Source organism: Stegostoma tigrinum, chromosome 4 (assembly GCF_030684315.1).
Source record: "Stegostoma tigrinum isolate sSteTig4 chromosome 4, sSteTig4.hap1, whole genome shotgun sequence".
NCBI classification, from domain to species: Eukaryota; Metazoa; Chordata; class Chondrichthyes; order Orectolobiformes; family Stegostomatidae; genus Stegostoma; species Stegostoma tigrinum.
In genome coordinates this window covers 110,297,099-110,324,280 of record NC_081357.1, presented here as the reverse complement: position 1 = coordinate 110,324,280, position 27,182 = coordinate 110,297,099, and the positions used below count along the sequence as shown (strand labels likewise).

Sequence of the window (27,182 nt, the reverse complement as noted above, 5' to 3'; positions counted from 1 at the left end):
CGATGATAAAGTCATCTTGGGGCTTTGTTACAATTTCAGAGCCTGTGGAGGAAAATTAGCCTCATAGAAAATTGTAACATTGTTTGGTGAGTCTGCTCAAAGATGAAGTCACAGAATCCTGTTAGCATGAACTCTGACATTTCATATCTGTGAATCGTATCTGTCATGATTATTGAACAAAAGTATGTGTGACAGCTTTCAGTGTAAAACAAATTAGTGTCCTGTAGGTGACTAGATGAGGTTAGTGGCTTGTAAATGGGTCACATGTTTGAAGAACTTGTCTAAGTGCCTTAACTAATGAATGTGGTTTTCAATTTATTGTGCACAGCTGTTTTACTGATCTGATTGAGCCCACACTTGTTTTGCACTGAACAAGATTTTTATTTTACAGAGCACCCAATTAAAACTGACAATGACTCCTGCTTGTCTGGAAAAAGACTGGAAGTCTGGGAAATTGAAATGTCACAGCTTTTAGTGTAAAACAAAATTTTATGCTGTAGGTGATCAGCATGATATTTTTGGGCTAGGATTTAGCAAGATAATGTCAACTTTAGTTGTTTAGTTTTCTTCAGTAGCAAATTATGGCTTATACAAAATGAGTAACCATGTTAAAGCAGTTAATTATGACTGATTAAGGCCGTACTAATAAGAGTTTAGGTGGATGATATAGACCGTACATGTTTTGAAAGTACTATTGTAGAATTGAAATTTATATCACTTTGTGTTTTTTTGCGTTTTTTTGCAGTGATCATGCCTTTGAAGCACAGTCCAGATATAGATACAGTCTGTTGATAATTAAAAGTCACTTCTTGTGCTGAGAACCATCTGAATTATCCAGTAATTTGAACTAAATAATGAGGATAAAAAACTTTGTACTTGGTGGTAAGAGACGGTGAGGGGTAAGAGGGCACATTTTCTAGTGGGAACTGCTAACTGGTGCTGCCCATTGATCTGCAGTAAGAGATTAAAGTTTTCACCAAAATCGTCAGTGACTGGAACTCATTCCTCCAAAAATGATTGAGGCAAAGGCGGTCAAGTATCTCAAAGCTGAGATTGTGAAGCAACTGACAAAACCAGACGTCATCATGTCCGAATAAAGCGTTGCACATTTAAGACAGAGATGAGGAGAAACTTCTTCTCTCAGAGTGTTGTGAATCTGTGGAATTTGTTTTCCCCACAGTTGAGACTGCCTCACTAAGCATATTGAAGACCAAGATCAACCATTAACCAATAAGGGAATTGAGAGTTACAGGGAAATGACAGAAAAGTGAAGTTGAGTATTATCAGATCAGCATGATCACATTGAATGATAGAAGATGTAAGATTCAGCCTGTAGAGGTGCCTGTAAGGCAGGTTTATATGCAGCACATGTGCAGCTTGATGAGGGCCAATAGTGTCAATCGACTACGTCAAGAATTCAAAAGGAAAATATCACGTTTGGTACCTCTTCACAGATCAATATGCCAATGCCATCTTTTTGACCAGCTTAACCCAGAAACTGTGGGAACAACTTTAAGGCAGCGATAAAAGAAGGAGGAAGAGCAGAAGGGGAGTGATAGTTCCAACAGAACCAGAGAGATGAGGCTCTGAAGCTCCAAATATGGATGAGCAAGCAGCTAATGGAGTGGGGGACAAAGGTTTCAGCACAGTTAAGCAGTGTACCAAGAAAGGGTGTACAAAAGACACTTCTTCTTGCTTCATTTAAGTAAACAACCATTTGGTGTGGTGAATGGCGTCGACCCAGAGAAACTGTCATCGGCATCTTCCACCTTCTGCAGGAAGATTTGGAGCCGTGTGATTTGGGAGCTGGCACAGTGCCTGTGGCATTGAAATCACAGCTGCACTAAACATGATGGCCATTGGCACCACTCAAAGCCCAACGAAGAATGTATGGCATCTCCAAACTGGCAACAAGTGCATTCCTAAATACACAAACCCCCTTCACAGGAAAGCAATATATTTTTGTCAAGTTCACCATGGACGCAGAGACTCAAGGTGCAGAGATTGCTGGATTGCCTTTGGTCCCAAAAGGCTTTTGACTGCAAACATGTAGCACTCAGTTCTTCCTGACGCCATCCTGGCAGATTCTGGAATGGGAAGGGATTTCATTCCCTCAATGTCCAGCTGATCTGTGACTAGAGGCACCCACAATCCAGGGAGCTGTCACAACATTTTACATTCTGCACAGCACCCATGTTCCACTAATATTCAGTTTCCCATGGGTGACCAGGGGTATTAATGGCCCCTGTGAGAAACGCACAGGCTGATGCTGAATAGCGCTACACTGCTGCTCAATGCCTTTGCTAGGCCTACCATAGAATGCACAGTTGGTCTTCTGAAGTTGTACATCTGTTTGCTGGGACCACTCAGGAAATGCACTCCAGTATACTTCACACTGGATCTCTGGAATTGTATGTAGTGTGCCGCACAATCTAGCTTAACAAGGGTAAGTTAGATGGAGAAGCCAGTAGTCTGGTGGAAATTCTGAGGATGCCAGTGCTATTGTTAAGGATACTTTTGTAGTCAAGGCAGTGAGACAGAGGGTGGGTAGATCCAAGAGAACCTGATAACACCTAGACTTGAGGTGATTGAGTTCCCATCAGAACCAGGAGCCAATTCTGGCTTAAAGCCATTCCTCCCTTCGAGGGAATGTTCGATTTCCAACTTTACAACATTAAGCTGCTTTGTTTGGCATTCATTTTGTTCCATTTGCATCAGTAACCTCATGTTCTGTTTCCATGCGAGTACATCAGTAAGAGTTATACAGCATTCCATGGGGGCTGCACTCAGACCACTTGAAACTTCATTTCCGTGGAGCATCAGAGCCTGAGGGGTGACCTCAGCCAGAGAGTGGTGGGCTTGTGGAATTCATTGCCGCAGAGTGCAGTGGAGGCCGGGACGTTGGATGCCTTCAAGGCAGAGATCGACAAATTCTTGATCTCAAAAGGAATCAAGGGCTATGGGGAGAGTGCAGGGAAGTGGTGTTGAAATGCCCATGAGCCATGATTTAAATGGCGGAGTGGACTTGATGGGCCAAATGGCCTTACTTCCACTCCTATGTTTTATGGTCTTATAGAAGCTTATAAAAACATCAGGGGCATGGATATGATGAATAACCATGGTCTTTTCCCCAGGATGGGGGAGTCCAAAACTAGAGGGTATGGGTTTAAAGTGAGAGGGGAAAAGTAAGAAAGGAACCTATGGGTTTCACACAGAGGGTGGAACTTGTATGGAATGAGTTTCCAGAGGGAGTGGTGGAAGCTGGTACAGTTACAGCATTTAAAAGACACCTGGATGTATACATGAATAAGGGGGGGTTTAGAGGGATATGGGCCAGATTTTGGCAATGGGACAAGAGTAATTTAGGATATCTGATCAGCATGGATGAGTTGGACCGAAGGGCCCATTTCTGTGCTGTACAGCTCTATGACTGCATTTGCAAGGAGCATTCACCTAACACTGACAGTTAGAGGAACTGAGCTAAGAGTGATTCCCAGAGCCCAGATATCCAGCTAAAATGCCAATTCCCAGATGATATATTCCCCCCAGAGGACAGCAGAAAATGAGGGGGCCTCAGCAGTTCCCGCATGCTGCAAAATGAGATAACTATTTGGGGTAATTATCTCCTGTTAAAGTAATTTACAAGGAAAACTTACGTTGTCAAAAGCCTTAATGGATTGGAAGAGACACAGAACTGTTGTTCAAGATGGTCTAATTATTTCTAGCATGGCACAAAACATTGATGCCCATGCACCCAAAGTGTGTCCCCTGTTTTTGACTCTTGCCTTTTCTGTTACTACTCTCCGGTGTCACCGTGGCAGCCAGAATCAAGCATGAGGGAGCCAGCTGTCTGCTTTGCTGCCTTGCCTCCCAAGGTCTTTTGACAGGAGGCCTCTCTGTTGAGCTTAGACCTCGGGGCCTCCAGCATGTAGCGGTAAGCTGCATGGGTGCAAGCTGTAAACCCATTGGTGTGACCTGACGAAGGCATCTGATAGAGGGAAGACGGTACAGAGGGCTTTTCCGGAATGCCCTGGGATCACAGTCCTTGGCGCCTGTCTGTCGCCCAGCCTCCAGGTCAGTAGTGGCACCTCCCTCACCCATTGAGGAGGGCAGTCAACACACCCATAGTCTCCGTGGCACAAGCGAGGGAGTGAATTTCCCTGTGCAAATCCAGCAGGTACTGATTGTTCTGCTGGAGTTGATGGTTGCCCGTCTCTTCCATGCCAGAGCCATAATATCAGACAGAGCTTGGACAGGCTTCTCCACCCATTGCTTCACATTTGAGTCTGGCATCTCAATCACGTCCTTCCCTCGATACCTCTGACATGTCTCATCTCATTCAGAGCGTCATCAGCAAGATTGGTTTCAGCAGTGGTCTATCTTCTGGCAGTGCTCCATGCATTAGATACCTTGGCTGTAGATTGCATAACGAACCTACTCTAGATACATTGCCCATCAAGATGAATGGCTCCGCACTGCTGGAGGCTGGGGAGAAAGACCTTGACAGTGCAGTCTCTTAATACCAATCCTCCTCCAGAAGTATGCAGTGAGGTGCTGGTAGAGAGACATGGAGCACCTCTATTGGTACCAGTCTTGAAGCTGATATGTAGAGGCTGCAGAGAAAAAGAAAGATTTGTCAGTGTTGCAAGCAATCACCCTTAACCAAGGGCTGTTTTTTAAGACAATGTTGCATGATACGTAGCTGGGAGGAACAGATTGGAGGCTTTCTCAACAGATGGCTATAGATATCCAGTCTCCCCTAAAGCGAAGGCATGTTCTCCTTGCTGTCCTGCCAGCTGCTGGCCTGGTCCTCAAACTAAGTGAGAAGCATTACGCCGGGTATCCCCTACCCATTATCGGTGCACATTCTCTTCTGTAAGAAGGAGAGGGACATTAAGTGACATTTGCATTAGTATGTGAGAACTTTATCTGTATCATTGAATGCACAGGGAGATGTGAATCCCCAGAGCTGTGATCGTCTATGTGTTACTAGTAAGTAGAATGTAGTTTAGGGAATTTGGGAGTTAAAGGATTCTGATTGAAAAGTGCTTCAGCATCAGCAAGGGGCTAGAATTAATGCAAACCAGTAAAGCATTAAGTGATGGGTGTGCCTGAAATACCTATGAGGTGTTCATCCCACAGCCAATTTTTTTGTGATGCTGGCAAATTACTGCAAGTGTCGGAATCTGTACTGAAAACAAAAAACGCTGGGAATCCCAGCAGGTCAGGCAGCATCAGTGGTGTGCAAGCTAATGTTTCGAGTCTAGATAACTCTTCATCAGAGTACTTCTTGTGATTATGTCCATGTTCCAGGCAATGGTTTGGCGAAATGCTGTTAGATGCTGCACATTCTCCTCATGGTATGAAAGGCCACTGAGCTGGTGATGTCTGAATTTCTGAGCGGGCTGTAGCTCCTTTTATTTTGTAAGTGTAAGCTCTGGTAGCAGTGTGAAAGGGAGCATCACTGTGGTATCCATGGTTCTAAACTGATGAATGAAATGAAGTGACAGACATTGATTGCATCTGATAGAGTTGTCTGGCACAGGACCTTTGATTAGATGGAGTTTAATTTAGATAAGTGTGAGATGTTACACTTTGGGAAGGCAAATCAAGAAAGGACTTACACAGTTAATGGTAGGCCCTGGGGAGTGTTGCAGAACAAAGAGACTTAGGAGTGCAGATGCATAGTTCCTTGAAAGTGGAGTTGCAGGTAAACAGGCTGGTGAAGAAGGTGTTTGACACACTTGACTTCATTGGTCAGTGAATTGAATATGGGAGTTCGGATATCATGTTGCAGCTGTACAGGACATTGGTGATGCTGCTTTTAAAATACTGTGTTCAGTTCTTGACTCACTGCTTTAGGAAGGATGTCGTTAGACTTGAAAGAGTGTAGAAAAGATTTACAGGGATATTGCTGGGTTTGGAGGCTTTGAGCTACAGGGAGAGACTGAATAGGCTGGGGCTATTTTCCCTGGAGCATCGGAGGCTGAAGGGTGACCTTATAGAGGTTTTTAAAATCATGAGCGGCATGGATAAGTTGAAAGCCAAGGTCTTTTTCCGAGGGTAAGTGAGTCCGAAATTAGAGAGCATAGGTTTAAGCTGAGAGCGGAATGATTTAAAAGGGGAAAATTTTTCACGCAGAGGGTGGTACAGAATACAATGAGCTGCCAGAAGAGGTGATAGAAGTGGGTACAATTACAGCATTAAAGAGATACCTGGAGGAGTATATGAATAGGCAGGGGTTAGAAGGACATGGGCCAAACACTGACAGATAGGACTAGATCAGTTTAGGATATCTGGTCAGCACAGATGAGCTCGACCAAAAGGATCTGTTTCCATGCTGTACTATCTGACTGTATGACACAGTGTTGTTGTGACAGTTTTGTACAATGGCATACTTATTGTGCCAACTCTAACACACTGGGGCATGAAACATTGAATAGAGAGGTACATACCCTGCTGGAGTGCAGTAGATTATTCATCGCCTTTGTTGCATTTGAACCAGGTTCTCTTGAGCCTACCTGATGTCCAAAACCTTTTTGTAGGCTTCCTTCGTTAGTTGGGAAGGCCACTTATTGCCAACCCTAAGAAAAAATAAACTTACTCTCTCTCCTTGACAGCCTTCAGTGGAACTTCTCAGGAGGCAGTGCTGTACAGTGGTACTGGGGTGTTTGCCTGGTCTCTGACATCTCCAGGGAGTGATGAGTATATGTTGGCTGATGCTGCAGAGTTACAGACAGAGAATTGCACATAAAATGAAGAAGAACTCAACTGCACAAGAAGCTGTGTTCATCCCTAAACAGAAACACCCCCTGTTTTCAAGTCTGCCTCCACACGTGGTCTCAAAGAATTATGACTCCCATCCTGAGAGTTATTTGCCCAAAATGGCCTTTGTTTGTAGATGGTCAAATCTACATGTCTGCTCAAGGATTTGTGTTCATTTTGTGTGGTTGCAGAAATCGTATTTTCTCTGGAGTGGCCCGAATGTAAGCAATTTTCCAAAGCGTTCTATCGTGTAGCATAAAGATTTTTTTCAACAAATTGTACACAGCCTCTCTTCTGTAGTCTGTGTATGCGTTCCAAAATAATTATTTCCTGTAATTGATAATTAACATTCTTACACGGTTTAACAGCATAGATGTTTAGGTACCTTATTAATAAGTGGCGTCACTAAGCTTCTGTAGAGAATCCGTCTTCAGATGAGGTCTGAAGATAAGGAGAAGGGGAGGGAACTGCTCTTTTCCCTGGACTGCTTGACTGTTGAACAAGATTCTTGGGGGAATTTGGTTTTACTATGTGAACTAAGGATCGTTTAGGTTGATGTGAAGTGTGTCGTTTTAAAATAGTTTGATTTATTAAACATTGAGTATTTTCTCAGCCCAATGTAAGAAGTACTCTTGCAGAGTAAAGTTATGTCTACCCTGCCCCTGTAGAAGAACACGACTCATTGCAGCAGTGGAATATTTCCGTTTCCTCTCATACTGCCTTTATGTCTTCACCTGAATGAGATTGCCATTACTGTTGGATTTTGCATTGCACAATAGAGAAAGGCTGGCACAGCTCATTTTCGTAAAACTCACTAACTGAACCGTTCCTCCTGCTGCCTCGGCTAAAGTCAGATCAGGGATCAGACCTGAAATCCTTCTCCCATGTAACTCAGTAACTCGCTGTTTTAAGGGGTGATGCTGCATTTCCTTCATTGATGATCTCTAATTGAATCAAAAAAATGAGTTCACAATTCCACACCTCCACTGTGGATTGATGCTTCCTGAAATGCATCACTCAAGAAATTTCAGTTATGTTGACTCTCTAAGTTTAATGTTCGTGGACGAGATTGACTGGTTAGGTATAGGCATGATGTCCTGAGACCTGTTCCATGCTAGCTGTTGTCTGCTGGAAACAGCAGATCATGCAATCTCTACTTTTGATACGTATCTCCAGTGACATTAAAAGGCTCAATAATAAAATTAGACATTGGGTTTATTGAAGTATTCATGTGCAGCCCTTCTTCAAAGTGAAGCACTTTGTTTTGAGTGTAAGTTTTTTGTTCTTTATAATGAACCAGTTTGTGTTTCAGAAGTGGTGGTTTGAAATTTTATATTGAAAGCACAAACAAAATAAATACTGTTTTTGCACAGTGTACCACTGGTGAGAGCTTTCTTGAGATTTCTTTTTATGCTTAGCTTAATTTAAATGTAGATAAATCATTCAATCTTACATGATGGGGCTAAGGGAAGAGATTGTCTTGACTGTTGCTTGTGGCTAATTTAAGCTTATTCAGTTTTACAGAGACTACTGTACGTGAATTTAACAAAACTTTTTCTTGGTGTTATATAGCTTTATTGGATGTTAAAATTAAACCTAAATTACGTATAAGTAAGTCATTGGCTATTAATCGTTTACTTTGCTGAAATAAACCATGCTAGAATACCCACTTTCTCAATTGGTTGAAAGTCTCAATGTTACCTGGATTTTCTATTTATTTTTAAACAGGTATCTCCACTTCAATCAAATAGAATCTTTAGAACCTGAATCCTTCAGTGACCTTCCAAAGCTTGAAAGGCTGTAAGTGCCACGATTTCCTAATACATTTAATATATTACCACTTGAGAAAAACTTTAAAGGGTTTTGACAGCCAAACCTGGTTGTAAAATGAGGCCAATTCAGAGGTATTGGAAATGACAGACTTGCTGGCTTACTGTTAAAGATGAAAGAGATTTGTTTTAGGAGTATGTGGAGCGGCTGCAACAGTATTCACTCCCAAGTAACTCCAGTTCATTTGAACTTGTGACCAACATTCTGTCTCGGGCTTATCAAGTTGTACAGCTGTCTCAGACATGCAGCTGCCTGTAAGCTAGAACTGTGGTCTCTGGAGCTGTACCAGACAGCATTAGTGTTGATGAATAAATGGAAGTTACAAAAAAAAAGGTAAAGTATGTTGTGCTACTGTTAATGCCTCAAACCTCTCTTTAAAATATAGGCGTGTCATACATTTTGTGTTTAAGTCCTTAAACATTCATCTTTTATTGTATTTCTGACAGGTAAGAACTAACCTAGATGTACAAAAGCTGTTTTCTTACTGCAGTTTACAATACAATGTTTATTAGAGTACTAACAAAATCATTTTGCTTTCAAAGGATTGAGACTTTTACAGCAAGTTAGTGTGAAAGTCCTGTGAATGTCTTTGATATAGCTAAACAACTGTGTTGTCAATGGAATTCATCAGTCGCAACACTGATTACTAGTTAGGGATTGACTTTAGAGGCTGAGGAATGAACAATGTTATTCTAACCTCAACTGCCTGAAATCTACAGTGTGACTTGTCTTCTGTTTTTTTGAAAAAGTAGCAGTAACTCCTTTGGGACACCAAAGCCTTTAGTTTCAGGTTGATATCAACTTTAGCTAGACACCATTCTTTTGGTGGCACACCGGAAAAGTATTCAGGTATTTCTTGTTGCACTGACAGTCATGTGTTAATACAGATTAAATTCCTAGTGTGTGAGGTGTATTCAAATAAATCCAATTTAATAGTTGAGTTCACCTCAGTGGACCTTCACTAGGCCTATGTATCAATCTAAAGCCAAGCTATGAATTCGTTTGGCTAGCTTCTCATTAGGTTGATCATGGGATGGTGACAACGCTCTGAAGCATTTTTGGCAAATTCTGCTTTTCGTCATAATCCCTCAGAAAGCAGTGGAAGTAGGGTCATTAAGTACTTCTGAGGCAGTAGCAGAGAGATTATTACTAATGTGGAGAATCGAGGCTATTGGAAGAAGTTGGGAATGTCGAGTTTTAACCGCAAACAAATCATGTGTGATCTTTTTAAGTGCGGAGCAGGCACAAGGGGCCTAATTATCTATTTCTCCTATTTTGGATGCTTGGATGGCATTTTTGACATGCAGTGCCCATGTGGTGAAATGTTCAAACCATGTCCTGCCAGGAGGAATGGAGACACATGTCTATCTGTTTAGTACTGAGTTCCCCAAAGATGGAACTGGAAGATTGGAACTAGGTTGCTGCTGGTTAATTAGTCTACTGCCTGCTTTATAATGGAACTTGGAGGAGTAGTACTGTAATTGACCACTTTAATTTTTCCCATTTGTCTATGGGAACCTGGTGCCCGAGTGGGTATAGAGGCCACTGGACAGTGGGAAGCTGGACTCCAGCAATATTTTTTGCACATTTGCTAAACCCTAAATCTGGACTTTTCACTGAGAATTGAGCACCACACCAGCACGAAACAACATGACTCTTCAATCGGAACAGTATTTACATGAATTTCTTTGCAGTTTGTGTTGGTAAATATTGGGCAGTTCCTGAACCTGGTGCAGACATCACGGGCCAATGAACATTCATGTTTACCTTATATTTCCTGTGATCTGTTCAGACAGATGTTTTACATCTGTCTGATCTCAAAAACATCCACCGATTGCACAACATGGTTACCTATCAATATGAATGCTAATATTAAGTTTACAATTGGTTAAAATTTAGAACTGTCCATTTACTGTTATATACCCTGTGTTATGAACTGAAGGAGGTGCTGACGATGCAGCAAATTATGTACATCAAATTCTGATGAAGTTTTTTCAAAGAGTTTTTAAATGTTGGCAATTTATTGGTATAATTTGTTGGTGCAAACAAATTGCTTAGTTACTGAAATTCTGTCTTATTTTTCACCCATGAAGAAGTTATTTGTGTACAACGTACTGCACCTGTTCTTTCTGTTTATTTACTTGAATTTTGAAAAGGAACCATGGTATCTGTTTTGGCTAAATGCCTAATTCTCAATTCACAACTGCTGAACAGTGACTTCATTCCTGTAAAATGAGCAAATACCTTCAGTGCACTAGGTCTACAGAGAAATAATATTCTGATGTTACGCTTTCTTCTACAGATTTTTGCACAACAATAGATTGTCGCAGATTTTGCCAAGAACATTCAGTCAGTTAGAATCATTGAAAAGACTGTAAGTAAGAGAAACTAACTTTGTTTATGGGGATGTGGGAGCGGGAAGAATTATAATTAATGGAACAATTTGGTACAAACAAACTTTGTGATTAATCAGTGGTCATCGCTTGCATAAGGTGTGGAGTGCTGGTCTAGTTACTTTATTATTGAAAAGGGAACAGGATGATTGATGGTGTTCACATAAATCGCATGCACATTGTATCAAATCAAAAGATACTAGTGCAGATCTTCCTATGCCTGCTCCTGGTCATGTTGAACTTCTTGAGCTGCAACACAGCATGGAAATCCTAATCTTTCACATTGCACATTCATAAATGCGGTCCCACAGTTGTTTTGTAGATTACATTGAAATGAATGAAATATCAGTTGTTGGATTCCTGTACATTCCTGGGGCCTTCTCCATCATAGATTCCTATAGTTGTTGCATCCTGGCAGCCAGGAACAGGAAACAGCACCCCTGTGTATTTACCTGGTAACTGAAACGAAAGCAGATGGTTTGCGTGTATCTTATTGAGTTATACTAATGGAGTGTTTCTCAGATATTAGAGTTATATTGAAGAAAAAAAAAACAAACAATTGTGGAAACTGGAAAACGGCTCCTATTCTGAAAACGGGCCATAGAGTCATACAGCACTGAAACAGACCCTTCGGCCCGACCAGTCCATTCTGACCATGTTCCCAATCTAGTCTAGTCCCACCTGCCTGTTCTTGGCCAATATTCTTCCATTCTGGATTGCATTTAATGTCTAGGGATATGCAGGCTGGATGGATTAACCGTGGGAAATGCAGGGTTACATGAAGGATGGATCTGGGTGGGATTGGAGGGTTGGTGTGGAGTCGGTGGACCAAATGGCCTGCTTCCACACTATTGGGATTCTATGATATGCCTCCTAGTCTTGAAATCCCCCACCCTAGGGAAAAGACACCTGTCATTCATCTTATCTATACCCCTCATAATTTTATAAACCACTGTAAGGTCAACCCTCAACCTCCTGCACTTTGGTGTATAAAGTCGTAGCCTATCCATATAACTTAAATCCTCCACTCCCGACGACATCCTGGTAAATCTCTTCTGAACCCTCTTCAACTTAGTGATAATTTTCCTACAACAGGAAGACTAAAACTGGACACATTACTCCAGAAGAGGCTTCACTAATGCCTGTACAATCTCAACATAACATCCTAATTCCTATTCTCAAATTTCTGAGTAATGAAAGCAACTGTGCTAAACTGGACCAGAAACGTTAACTCTACTTCTTCTCTACAGATGCTGCCAGACCTGCTTCATCTTTCCAGCAATTTTGGGATTTATATCGATTTTAATTTAGCTGAGACGTCAGCTTTGTTTTTGAAAGTACATTCCAAGTTGTTTCTTGACTTATAGATTGTTATGTTCATATTGAAGACATGCATATATTGAGTGATGAAGTAAAGTGGTCTTTTATCACGTTGTTTGTATGTCTTTGTTTAACTTAGGAACAATACTTTTCAGAACTCATGCCTTTATAAACTAGTCTTTTAAGTTATTCCTACAAAACAATGTGTTAAAATAACAGCTTGTTTTCACTTGAAGATGCTTCTTTTTAATAGGAGATTGGACTCAAATAGCCTGAATTGTAACTGCGATCTAATGTGGTTGGCGGAGATGTTGCAGCAATATGCAGAATCTGGTAACACACAAGCAGCAGCGACCTGTGAGTATCCCAAAAGGCTACAGGGAAGGTCCGTTGCCACAGTTACTCCAGAGGAATTTAACTGTGGTGAGTTTCACCTTGGTCAAATCAATATAAACCACATCACTGTACAAAAGTTCTTATTACCGAACATCAGTTTACCATCAGCTTCCCATTTTGAATTGTATGTTTTTTTTATATCTTGTAATACTTAGAAATATTGCAGCCAAAATTCCCCATATAATGAACGTTTTGCCAATAAGCTGGTGTCTGATAGTTTATAGTGACCACATAGGACCAACCTCTGATTTAATTAGCTTTAAAGCAATTTGACAGACACTTGTTCGACTCGCATTGATATGCCATCTTTGCTTTAGGAACACACAGACACTTCAGAGACAGGCATAAGGAAAATGGAAACCGAAAGAACTGCGATGCTGTAAGGCAGAAACAAAAACAGCAGTTGCTAGAAAAGCTTAGCAGGTCTGGAAGTATCTGTGAAGAGAAATCAGAGTTAACGTTTCGGGTCCTGGAGCTCTGATTTCTCTTCCCAGATATTGCTAGAGTTGCTGAGCTTTTCCAGCAACTTCTGTTTTTGATAAGGAAAATGGATATTGAGTCAGGAAGGACAAGGTGAGGAGCAGTGTCCAAAGGGTCGGTGAAAAAGATGGGTTCTGAGATAGTTTTTGGAAAAATAGGAGAGACATTTCGGGTTGTAATATGACATTTTCAGGGACCAGAATGTTCAGCAGGAGCATGAAGAGAAGGAGACAAAAGACCAGGGTGAAAAAAAGCTGGAAAGTTTGGGCTAATTGTATGTGTCAGTTTGACATGGTGGCTTCTCAAGTATCTTTTTTTTGTTAACTTGTTGCAAATAAGCAGCTCATCATCTTCCTGGCTACTTGTCTATACCACGGACTGTGCAATGACCTGTGAAGTACCTTGAGATATTTTCTTCTATGTCAAAGGTCTGATGTGCATGCAAGCCATTGTTGTTAGATTTCGTCTGGATTTTGCCTCATTACCTCCTCTCTGAAGAATTGGCCACTGGCTTGCCCTACAATTATGCAAACAAGATGACATTCATTATACTGAGAATCATAAGCTTTGATCACATTCCACTATCCTTTGCTTTTGAAGCAGCTGTTCTCCCGTATCTTGCACCATTCCCCAATATTTTACCTACTGTGTTAGTGACACCTAGCTTGGTTGACCATTTTCAGTGTGTTCTTCATCTTAAAATGTTTTGCTTAGGTTCAGTTGTTTTTTTCAAAACTTAGGCGGCTTTGACTTCAGTCCTTGCCTTGTCCTTCTTCCTAAAAAGGAAGCTGGGTAGAGTTGGTATTGTTGCATAATTAACTGACAAAGCTGTAATCCTTGAACATTTTAATAATGCTGAGATTTTTCATGGCCCATGGATACACTGTGGCTTTAAATTTATAAAGCTTTGCTTTACATTTACTGTTGACTTTTGTTATGCTAAATAACCAAAGTTTTTCAAATCAAGACCAAAAGAACTGCAGATGCTGTAAGTCCGGAACAAAGTTTTTCATCCAGTTGTGTAAAAAGGTGATGGAACTGTCATCAAACGTAACCTATATTAGAATGCATAGTAATGTGTAAAATGTGATTTTTAGTCCTCTTGGTCTTGGGAGCAGTTTTCAAATAAATTCTCAATTTGTGTAGAAAAGCCACGAATAACGACACAGCCACAGGATGCAGATGTGACATCTGGAAACACTGTGTACTTTACCTGCAGAGCTGAGGGTAATCCAAAACCTGAAATAATATGGCTGCGGAACAAGTAAGTAGATGTGCTGCTGTCAGCTTGCAAGATTATTGAATGAAATGGAATTTTTATTTTAATGTTTTCAAACAGCTCAGTCATAAAGCCACTCATATACACTGAGCCTGCAGCCCAAGTTTCAGAGGTTGACTTGGAACAACTGGCTAGATGTTTGCCCCATTATGAGGCCTGGCAAAACAGTAAGAGCCAGTATACTTCTGTGAGATACTGCTGCTATTTCAGTGGAAACGGCTGCCAGTTACAATACGGGCCATCACTAGGAAGAACAAGCCATTTATGATCATTACCTCATGATAACAATGTAATCCTCACTCCTCAAATGGTATATTGTAAAAATGGGTATTTGCATTCAAAATATAGAACATTTAATAGTTGATTGAGCATGTGATGTCAATCACTGCCAAAGTAAAGATAGCTGTCAGTATCCCCTGTTCTGAGTCCACAAGGTTTACTTTGTTTCAAGTTGTAGGGGAAACCCCAAGGTAGTCGAGACTAATGAGAAGAGGCCCTTGTTCTAAACAAAACATATTTTATTCCATGATAGCAATCAGATCCATGTTGCATTAGCAAGATAGACATTGTTGTTTAGACAATGAGAAGCCCTAGATGGTCTGTCTTCCATAACATCCAGAGCTGTTCTGCCTTTTCCCATCCAAGTCCTTATGACATAATCAGATTGAATGAGGCTTAATGCAGTCTTCAGGAAAAGAAAAGTGACATGATTGCTGTTTTTGCAGTCCAAAACGGATAACCTCGCACTTGCTTGAACTCCATTTCCTACAGTTTTGCCCATTTAGTCTATCTCACTTAGTCTGTCAAGAGCCCTTTGTAATTTTATACCATCGTCTATACTGTCTACAATGCCTCCAATATTTCTGTCATCAGCAAATTTTGATGTATGACTATTGATGCCATTTTCCAAGTCATTAATAAATAATATGAATAATTAGGCCCTAACCCAGATCCTTATGAATCACCACCTGCCAGTTTGAGTCCCTATCCATTGTTCCTACTTCCTGTTGCCTGCCATTCAACCAGTTTCTCAGTCCTGGCAGTAATTTGCCTTCAATTCCATAGAATTCAATCTTGATTATAGTCTCCATCAACTTCCCCGAACTAACTGATATGTAATTCCATGATTTCCCTCTTTTGCCCTTCTTAAAAAGTGCAGTGACATGAAATTTTCCAATCCGGAGGAATGACTTCTGAATCAAGGGAATTCTGCAAGGTTATATTTAGGCCATTTACAATGTGTTCCCCAACTCCCTTTAACTCCCTTGGGTAAAAACTATCAGATTCCAGGAATTTGTCCCTCTGATGTTTTACTTACATTAGTTATATTCATTCCCTGCTCTCAACCCACTATCAATTTTCGTGGGACTTTGGCAAGCTGCCCTGTTTTTCTTTTGTAAGTACTGAGACAAAGTAATTATTCAACATATCTGCCATTTCCCCACATTATTTGACAAGGTCCCCACCAATGGTCAGTTACTTCTCACCACCCTTCTTCCCTTTATGTAACTATAAAATTTATTCTTATCCATTTTTATGTCCCTGACAAGTTTCCTTTCATAATCCCTTTTGGTAGATCTTTTAAGCTGAATTTTCGCCTTTTGCTGGTCTTTGTACCTTTCCCATTCAGGAGTTGTGCTGTTTCTTGCATTTTTGTAAGCCCTGTCCTTTAGTTTTATGCTGTCTCTTCTTTCTTGAATTGCCCATGGTTAATTTTATCTGTGAATTGGAACTTTCCCTCCTGGGGGTATAAACTGGTTTTGTATTGTGTTAAATGTTCCTTTAAACATCCTCCACTGTTCTTCGGTTGTTTTTCCAGTGGTACATTTTCTTATTTACTGTGGACAGTCTCTGTCTCATCTCGTTAAACTCAACCTAACCTAAGTTTAAAACTCTAGCAGCTGATTCATGCTTCTTGCTTTCAAATGCTACATTGAACTCGGTCATGGTATGGTCAGTTTGTGAGAGGAGCTATTTGACCTCCTGTTACTTTATGTCCTACTTCAGTGAATCTTCTGGAAGTGACCTATTCTCCTACAATACTGCATTGTCTTTTTAAGAGTTGGGTACTGCTTGCGCGTACAAGGCTTTCTTCTTCCATGGTACTAATATTGACTCTTAATAACTTCCCTGTGACTTCCTCTTTGTGTTGGCTTGTTCCATGTGTCTTCAGTGATTTGATACCATATAAACTAAATGGTTTATGCAAAACTCCAAAGATAAGGTTGATCTTATCCTGTCAGGATTCTCTGTGACTCTTCCCGCTTTCTCACCATGACATTCCATAAACAGCTGCAGGCTGTTTGCGCAAATTTCTGTTAAGGCTCATAAATCAGCACATGAAATTTCTTCTGGATTTATACTTATTTTGTGCAATTAAATCAAACTTCAGTCTACACTGCTGTATACAGTGTCGTGAAGCCAACTATGCTTTTGATCAGAAACTCAACTGGACTCACCACATAAACACAGTGGCTGCAAGAGCAGGTCAGAGGCTAGGAATACTGCGGCGAGTAACTCAACTCCTGACTCACCGAAGCCTGTCCACTGTTAACGAGGCACAAGCCAGAAGTGTGATGGAATACTCCCCACTTGCCTGGATGAGTGCAGTCCCAACAACACTCAGTAGGCTTGACACCATCCAGGTCAAAGCAGCCCACTTAATTTGCACTATTTCCACAAACATTCACACCCTCCACCAGGAGTAGATGCTCAGTAATAGCAGTGTGTACAATTGATAAGATGCACTACAGAAATTCACTCAATATTCTCAGACAGCGTCTTCTAAACTGACGGCCACTTCTGTCCGGAAGGACAAGGGCAGCGGAAATTTGGGTACACCACCATCTTCAAGTTGCCCTCCAAGCGACTTACATCCTGACTTGGAAACATAAGTCATTCCTTCACTATCACTGGGACAAAATCCTAGAATTCCCTACCTAATGACACTGTGGGTCAACCTACAACAAGTGGACTACAGCAGTTCAAGAAGGCAGCTCACCACCACCTTTTAAAGGACAGGTAGGGACAGACAATGAATGCTGGCCAGCCATCGACACTCACATCCTACAAATGAATAAATAATAAAAAAAGAACTACCTGATCTACCACAGTAGAAGAAAACAAGTTAATTTCACAGAAAAAGATCCTTTTCTCAAACAACATGCATTTTTATTGCATAACAGCAATCAGATACTAGGTAGATATCAAAGTGTGGGGCTGGATGAACAGAGCAGGCCAAGCAGCATCTTAGGTGCACAAAAGCTGACATTTCGGACCTAGACCCTTCTTTGTTTCAAAAGCTTTGTGACCTAGATGGTAAATCTGTCTTCATTGAGATCCAGAGTTCAACTGCCTTTACTGTCTTAAATCTTCATAACATCATTAAATTAGGTCATCAGCATTAACCCAATCATCGCGATTACAAGATTGACAAGTCTTTGCAATGCATTTTGTTTTAAAGGAATTGTAGTTTCATCCCCAGTTCAAATGCAGAAAATTAAAGCACTGACAACTTTGCCCAGTTGAGAGCACTCATATGTCAGAGAGTGCAATCATTGGGTTAGGTCTTGAATTAGATTTCAGCACAAAATCTTACCCAACAGCTCCCTGTAGCACAGAGGAGCTCCTACATTGTAAAGTTTGTTGCCTCCAGCAATCTGTTGATCGTCAAGACACCATCTGCTGTGTTCAGGTGTTTGTTAGAGATCCATAAGCACTTGTCAAAGTGCAAGCTCTGCCAGTAGTTTGGCCAAGTTTTTCAACCAAGAGAAAAAATTGGCACCCATAAATCATTCACCTCCCAACTCTGTGATTGTTTTGCTTTGCATGTTCTGAATCCCGTACAGATAATTGACTGATGATCCCATAAATACTTTCTATGGAATGCAAAATTGTACCAAACAAGATAATCTTCTGAGTAGTTGAGGTTATTGGTTGACCAAAAAACAGTGCACGTTTAAAGTACATGTGTGAAGCCACAAATTCATAATATATTTCAAAGAAAATAATTCCTTTGAAATATTTCATTTTGGCTTAGAAAAGTCGTGGATTTATTTTTACTAGTGGTTCAGAAATCCTGTACATTCTGATCTGTGTCAAATAGAAACCTAGAAGTTGACTTCCTCTCTTTCCACATGGTCCTTTTTTTTGCATTGATAGAAAGCTCAAACAAATGAGCTCAGTAGTCACACCACACCAGGTTATAGCCCAACAGGTTTATTTGAAATCACAAGCTTTCAGAGCACCGAAAGCTTGTGATTTCAAGTAAACCTTGTGGAACATAACCTGGTGTCGTATGACTTCTGACCTTGCCTGCCCCAGTCTAACACTGGCATCTCCACATTATGACAAACAAATGAAATATGGTATAATTTTGTGTCTGATATGACAGTTACTCACCTTTTAATCATATATTAATTTTAATTCTACTTCATCTGCTTCATCCATTAATTCTGTGATATTTATCATGTGTTTGAGGTAATTTCAAAATAAACCAAAATTAAACCCAATGTCTTGAATCTGGATCAGAATGCCTACGAAGCAATGCTTGTAATTCCTTGCAATTTTGAAACAGAGAAATGTCACTAATTCAAAGGAATGGAAAATATTTGAGTAAATTGTTACCCTCTGATAGTTAAATGTTAAAATATCATTGCTGACCTTTCCTGAATTTGTTTATTGTGGATAACTCAATTAACATCAGATTGTGATCAACCAGTGCACTTAGTGTAGATGTAGCTATTACTGAGACTGAACTGAGATTCAACATCTTGTTTTTCTTTAGTGGGATTTAAAGAATTATAAATACTTTAAGTTTGCAGTTGTTTACTGATACATGCTTTTGTTTCTTCATAGTAATGCTTTAGATATGAAATACAACCCACGCTTAAACCTACTGGATGATGGCACTTTAATGATCCAGAATACTCAGGAGGATGACCAAGGAGTTTATCAATGCATGGCCAAAAATGTAGCAGGAGAAGTGAAAACTCCTGAAGTTATTCTTCGATACTTTGAGATACCAGGTAAGCTTTCTTGTTTTAAATCCTGCTGCTTTATGATAGTTGTATGTGGGCTTATGAAGTGGATGAGTGTCACTGAGGAGACATGATGGAAGGTGAATGAAAAACTACATTGGTGCTTCTTTCTTAACAGACCTAAGTACCTAACTGGAGAGATAAGATTGTTTTCACACAATACAGTTTCTTTACTCTCTTCCTCAGTCACTTTCTACTCATTTACCCAAGTGGGGACTCGAATTAAAAAGCGGAGCTAAAGTTCTTCCTTTATAGAAAGGAATGAGTTAAAATTTACCCTAGTGTGATGATACTGTGACTTTAAGGGTGTGTATTTTGTTTTTTTTTTAATAGAGAATGGATGAGACAGAGGTGCAAGCAGTCTGCTCAAAGCCAATAAAGTAAAAAGCTTGTGAGGCTTTTGATTTTTTTCCTGAAGTTTGAACAATAGATATAGCTTAAATAGGTAGGTCAATTTCAAATGAACCAGAAGTTTTAGTTTCAGCTTTCAACAGTTGCTGGGGTTTTGAACCTGGATGTGAAAGGTCTTATTCCCCTTTTATTTACAGCTAAATGCTAGGGTTCTCTTCCTGCTGCTAGAATCGCACAAACTATTGAGACAATCTATTTTACCTAATTTGCCTTTGCCAAGGATGTGTTTATGGGATGTTACTACATTGGAACAGTTAATTAGCAGAAGTTATATATATATATATATAGTTAAGCATTTTGATATAGAGTTACAGTTAAGACAATTCTTTTAGTTTTATTTTGTCTGTATTTTAACTGCAGTGTAAAAATAAAATGTGTCTTGCTTAAAGTCGAATAGTTTGACCAATCAAGTTGAATCTGGAACACAGTGCCTTACACTTACCTGTCAAATAAGAAAAAATTAAGGTCTAGGCTATTTTCTTAATATATTTTGAGAGGAATTGGTCTGATCCATAACAAAGGTGGGGCTCATCCGGGATCAAATCTCGAATTCCAGATTATGTTTAGGATTATTGGATTCAAAGTGGTGAGTGTTGCTGTTATTTAATTTCAGATTGTTGCATTTGGTTGGTTTAAATAGGTTGTGCCTTGTGTGATAATGGCTCTTTCGGTCACTGAGAGTTTCCTGGGGATGGAAGGAGTCACTTCTGGGGTTTTACAAAAAGCGAGCAAGGCAAAACTTGTGTACTTAGCAGACAAGTTGGGGTGAGGTTGCCTTTGTCTGTGCTAAAAGGGGAGCTAATTGCTGCAATAGCTCGACATTTACAGTTGCTGGAAATGACATAGGAATAATTGGAAATGGCGAATATTCAATTGCAAATGATGCAGTTTGATCATGAAAAGGAAATGGAACAGTTTGAATTATGATTGAAAGCAAAAAAAAAACAGAAAGAGAAAATAGTTCTAGCGGAGGAGAAAGAAAATGAAAGGAAGGTCCAGTTGGAAGAAAGAGAAAAAGAGAGTTTTTGAACTTCTGAAGTTTGAAACTGGAAACTCAAAGTCGACTTAAAATGGCGACACTATAGGTGAAAGATAGGAGTAGTGATGAGGACAGTGATGGAAAGCAATTCCATCATAGCCAGTGGCCTTGTGGGGATCTGTTTAAATATATTCAAGCATTGCCTAAGTTTGACAAGAAGGATGTAGAAGTCTTTTTCATTTCATTTGAGAACGTAGCTAAACAAATGAAATGACTGTTGTCCATGTGAGTATCGTTGATCAAAACGAAGTCGGTAGGTAGAGCTAGTGAGGTTTTTGTATCACTGTCAGAGCAGGTATCTGGGGAGTATGATTCAGTGAAAAATGCCATCTTAAATGCATTTGAGCTAGTACTAAGAGCCTACAGACAACGTTTTAGAAATCTGAGGAGGGAACCTGGTCAGACATACAAAGGGTTTGAAGGGATCAAACAAAGTAATTTTGATAGGTGGGTAAGGGCAGTGAAAACAGATGAAATATATGACACTCTTCAGGAAATGATTATTTTGGAGAAGGTAATAAATTCAGTGCCTGAAGTAGTGAGATCTCATGTGAAAGCACAGAGAGCTAAGACTGCAAGATTAACAGTGGAAATGCCCGATGATTAGGAATTGGTTCACTGACCAAAATTTGGCTTTCAGCGTCAATTTCCGTCTTTGAGGGTTAGAAATTGGGGAAATGGAAATCTGATTGAAGATAGTAAAGATAGTTGACCATAGGGTAAAAAAGAAACCCATGAGGTGCAAAGAGAAGTAAAAAAGCTCAGGTATTTTCATTGTAATAAAATAGGCCACGTGAAGTCACAGTATCGGTGGTTTAGGACAAACAGCAGGAAGGTGGATGTGAGAAAACAGGATAAGCACAGCAGACGCTAAAAAGCTACACCAGAGTGTAGCTGATCAGGAGTTAGTTGAGAAGAAAGTGCCAAATCTCTTTGAACAATTTACTTGTGTGGGTAAGCTTTACTCATGAATGTCAGGAGGACGTGGTAAAGAAATCAAAATTTTAAGAGATACGGGGGTGGGGGGTGGTGGGGGGAGGGGTGAGGTCAAGTCAATCATTGATGTTGAGAGATGAGGAGACATGTAATTAGGAGGAGTGTCGCCAGAAAAAAATGGTAATATGTGGAATTTGTGATGAGGAGATCAGTGGTTCCATTATATAAAGTGAGGTGGGAGAGTCCGGTAAAATGTGATGACGTGGTGCTATGAGCAATAGAGGAATTCTCGGTCTCAGCAATAGAGTTCATCCTTGGTCATGAGATAGCTGGATCACAGATGGATTGATGTGTACTGTGGTTGAAAAGCCGGCTGAAAGTCTGACAACTGAGGTGTTACATGATGCGTATCGAGGGATTTTTTCTGTCTGTGTGGTAACAAGGTCACAAAGCTAGAGGTGAAAACAGGAAGAGAAGTCAAAGAATCCAGATAAGGGCTGTGACAACATGGTATGGAGCTGGAGGAACACAGTCGGCCAGGCAGCATCAGAGGAGCAGGAAAGTTGGCATTTTGGATCAGGACACTTCTTCAGAAATGGGGATGGGGAAGGGAGCTCAAATAAATAGAATGAGGGGTGGGGGCGGAGAAAATAGGTGGGATGGTGATAGGTGAGTGCAGGTAGGGAGTTTTGGAATTGTTCATTGGGATTGGAAGGGTAGCCAAGTGGAAAACAAAATGATTGTGTCAGGTCAAGGAGACAGGGATGAGAGGGAGGCTTGGATATGAGATGAGGCCAGGGGTGGGGAGAATTTAAAACTGGTGAATTCTATGTTAAGGCCATCAGGCTGTAGGCTCCCAAGGCTAAATATGAGGTGTTGCTCCTCCAGTTTGTGGGTTGTGTCATTGTGACCCCCAAGGAGGTCCAGGATGGACATGTCACCCAGGGAGTGGGAGGGGGGGTTAAATGGTTGGTGACCAGAAGGTGTTGACATCTGTCATATACAGAACGCAGATGCTCTATGAAATAGTCTCCAAGTCTACACTTGGTCTCACCAATGTAGAGGAGGCCACATCGGGAGCAGTGGATGCAATAGACTAAGTTGACGGGTGTGCAGGTGAACCTCTGTCTGAAATGGAAGGTTTGTTTGGTGCCTTGAATGGAGGTGTAGGGGCAGGTGTAGCTCTTCCTGTGGTTACAGGAAAAGGTGCCTTGGTTTTGGGGTTAGTGGGGAGTGTGGAGTGGACAAGGGAATCGTGGAGAAAGTGGTCCGTACGGAAGGCAGATAGGGGTGGGAAGGGAAATATGTCTTTGGTTGTGGGGTCGGATTGTAGGTGGTGGAAGTAGCGGAGAATGATATGTTGGACACGGAGGTTGCTGGGGTGATATGTGAGGACAAGGAGGATTCTGTCTATGTTTTTGTTGGGGGAGGGGATGTGAGGGCAGAGGTGCGGGAAGTGTAAGAGACGTGGTTGAGAGCATTTGTGATCACCAGAAGGGTGGGAGTTACAGTCCTTGAAATAGGAGCACATCTGGGATGTGTGTGAGTGGAACATCCCATCTTGGGAGCAGATGTGCTGGAGGCAGAGGAATTGAGAGTTGGGGGTTCAATTGTAGCAGAAAGGTGGGTGAGAGGAGGTATAGTTCAGGTAGCTGTGGGTGCTTGTGGGCTTGAAATAGATGTTAGATTTGATTGACATGTTCGTTGATGTATAATCATCAATAGAAATATTCCATCATTGAGACCGGAGTTTGTGAGTTCGGTGTTTTTGCAACATTTCGACTTTTACACTGCCAGTAAAGTGTCTGAGACAATAGTAAATACTGATCATAACCTCTTAATGGTTTTGGAGGAATTTAAGGATAAAAATTCCAGACTGTTTAGATGGAGCTTATTATTGCAGCTATTCAATTTGAAAATTGTACATGTGGTAGAATGAGGCAACATAGTTGCTGATGTGTTCTTGTGGTTTTGATGAATGAAGACAAAGACATTTGGTGGCTGGAGAAGACAGTCTGAAATGGACTATAGTATTGAGTGTTTGACTGCTTGGAGTCAATGTAATGTATATGTATTGTAGTATACTATCAGAGTAATGTAAATGTATTGTAGCATACTATGAGTGTAAGGCTAAAGTTTTTAAAAATGAAATGATCTTTCTATATTTGTGGGTTTTTTTAATATGTGGCAAGTGTGACAAAAATATGGCTTAAAGAGGTGTGTTTCATCTTGGATTTTTATTAAATAAAGGAAGTTTGAGACAAAGATAATGAGCGTTGTGCTCAAAGGCAACAAAATAAACAGCTTGGGAGGCCATTTTTTTTAAAGTTGGCACAACAAAAGTAGCCTGAATGTGTGGAGTCATCTTCTACAGAATCAGGATTTCTAGTTATAGCTTTCAGCAGTTGCTGGTGTCTTGAAGCCTGATGCGAAAACTGTTATTGCTCTCGCTGTTACAGCTAAAAGTTGGGGCTCTCTTCGAACTGCTAGAATTGAATGTGAGTCAGTCTGTTTTACTCAATTTGCCTTTGCCAAGGGTGTCATCATGGGATATTACAATGTTGGAGAAGTTAATTAGTAGTTGTTAATATTAATTATTTTGTTAAGCATTTTGATAGTTATATTTAAGCTAATGTTTTAATTTTCATTTTGTCTGTATTTTAACTGAAGTGTAAAAGTAAGGTGTGTTATGCTTGAAGTTGAATAGTTTAATCAATTGAATTGCATTTGGAATGTAACACATTATGCTTACCTTTCAAATAACAAAAAACTTGGGTCTAGGCCCTCTTCAGAATGTATTTTGAGTGGGTTCAGTCTGGTCTAGAACACGAGTATTGGTGCCATCTGAAATGCATCTGTAAGGAGTTGCACATGATTCCAAAACTGCAAAGTGATTATGTAATTTACAAGCATGTGCAAATCTTTTCATTTTTGCTCTTTCAGCTCATTTGTTCTCAGCGCAATTCTACGCTGAATTGGCTCAGTAGCTTATATGGAGTTTTGAACACTTGTGATGAAAGTCTCCCATTTCCCATTCTTTGAATGTAGTTCAGCTTCTGCTTACGTGCTGGCCCTCAGTTTTATTTCGGAGCTACAATATTTGTAGTTTTTCATTTGTATGAATTTCAAGACATAAAAAGGTGATTAATTGTGTCTTGTGACCACCTTTGTGACCCTTGAGCTTCATGCGTTAGCTTCTATTAATTCCTCATATTAGCTAAAATCTCCCCTGCAGTCTGATGAAAAGACTTGAAATACATTCAATGAGACATGATATTGGAAAGGTCCGCTCGACCAACAGACTTGAAAATAGGTGCAAATTCAGCCCATTGGATATTTTGACAGAACCACAATTTCTTTGAAACCAAACTGCATTCTTTGGCTCTGATAAACAACATAGCCATGCAGTTACAAAGCTTTTTGGTGCAGCTGTTTACTCCATTCCAGAGCATAGTTGGCTGATGGTTAATTTGTTTTAGAGCAAAGGGTTTATAAACAATTGGATGTTTGTACATCACAGAAAGGTTAGTGAGGCCGAGTGCTTAACTCTGGGCGATTCATCACTGAGGGACATTGGTACAATGAGGGAGAAGATGCTGTTCTCAGTGAGGAACGAAGTGCTAGCCCAAGAGATGGAGCCAAAGACAACAAGAACCTTAGACCTGAAGCCTAGAGGCAATAATTAGATGGACAGGTAAATAATTGGTATGATTTTTTTTCTCTAAACTAGCGCAGTTGTAGCATATGTAAGCAGAGTTGTTTGCTATTGGTAAACGTCTGTGTCTAAACTTATCTTTGTTTGTCTAATTATCGAATCTTATGAGCTGCACATATTTGACAATAAATTTCCTTTACTGAAAATGTTTAAGCAACAGCAAATTTCTTAGTTTTTAAAACTTGGCCACTGAACTTCTGGTCAGGAATCAACCAGATCTCAATACAAGTACTGGTGTATGAAGCTGTGGGACTTAATGCCTACAATGAAGCTGCCACTCAAAACACCAGATATAGGTGGTTGACATGCGTTTCCGTTATGGGAAAATTGAATTTTTGGAAATTTCTGAGAAAAAACTTAAAGGAAATCTTCTGAAATGTTATTAACGGATATAGAATTTTTGGAAGTTTCTGAGAAAACACTTAAAGGAAATGTTCTGAAATGTTACTAATTAACTTGCTGTTGCTCAGCAAAAGGAAGTGGAATCAAGAGATTAACCAAGAGATTTGGTTTTAATTTGATTTGATTATTACTGTCATTTATACCGAGGTACAGTGAAAAGTGTTGTCTTGTGTGCTTTACAGGCAGGTCATACTATACAAACGCATCAGGTTAACAAAACAGAATGCAGGGTACAGTGTTACAACTGCCGAGGACGTGCAGAGAGATCAACATTAACGTTAGAGCTCCATCCAAGAGTCTGATAACAGGGACAAAGCTGTTCCCGAACCTGTTTTCAAACTTGTATATTTTCTGCCTGACCCAAGAGGTTGAAAGAGGATATAACTGGGGTGGGAGGGATCTCTGATAATGTTGGTTGCTTTCCCGATGCAGCAGGAAGTATAAGTGAAGTCAGTGGAGGGGAGGCTGCTTTTTCTGATGGACCGGGCTGTGTTCACACCTCTCTGTAGTTTCTTGTGGTCTTGAGAAGAGCAGTTGCCATATCAAGCTGTGATGTGACCAGACAGAATGCTTTTTATGGTGCATCTTTTAAAATTGATAAAAGTTTTTACAGGCGTATGGAATTTCCTTAGTCCCCTGAGGAAGTAGAGGCGTTGTTGAGCTTTCTTGACCAACATGGGTGGGACAGATTGTAGGTGATCATCACTCCCAGGAACTTGATGCTCTCAACCACCTCCACCTCAGTACCATTGATGCAGACAGGGCCGTGCCCTCCACTTTGCTTCCTGACATCAATGCCCAGTTCCTTTGTTTTGTTGACATTGGCAGGCAGATTGTTGTCTTTACATCATACCGCTAAGAGCTGAATCTATTTCCTGTAATCGTCATTATTTGAGATCCGACCTACAATGATGATGTTGTAAGCAAAAATGTAAATGGAGTTAGTATCCACACAGTTATGAGCGTGTAAGGAGTACAGTAGAGGCCTCTATGCAGTTTTGCGGGGCACCAATATTGAGCATTATGGTGGAGGAGGTATTGTTGTCTATCCTTACTCATTGTGGTCAGTTGGTCAGGAAGTCAAGAATCCAGTGGAGAAGAGACTTGGGTCGTGGAGTTTGGGAATAAGTTTGTTTGGAATTATAATGTTGAAGGCAGAACTGTAGTTAGTAATTAG

The 27,182-nt window shown here is 40.4% G+C and overlaps 1 protein-coding gene across 2 annotated transcripts in view; it reads left to right on the top strand.

The window, feature by feature from the left end:
- The window catches only part of LOC125452501 (peroxidasin homolog), a 243,236-nt gene that overhangs the window by 147,133 nt on the left and 68,921 nt on the right, over window positions 1-27,182 (top strand). For both annotated transcript variants that reach the window (XM_048531013.2, XM_048531012.2), the window contains 5 exons: window positions 8,494-8,565; window positions 10,898-10,969; window positions 12,562-12,731; window positions 14,331-14,448; window positions 19,321-19,490. In XM_048531013.2, coding sequence (XP_048386970.2) covers window positions 8,494-8,565; window positions 10,898-10,969; window positions 12,562-12,731; window positions 14,331-14,448; window positions 19,321-19,490 — 602 coding nt within the window. The remainder of the gene's footprint in view (window positions 1-8,493; window positions 8,566-10,897; window positions 10,970-12,561; window positions 12,732-14,330; window positions 14,449-19,320; window positions 19,491-27,182) is intronic.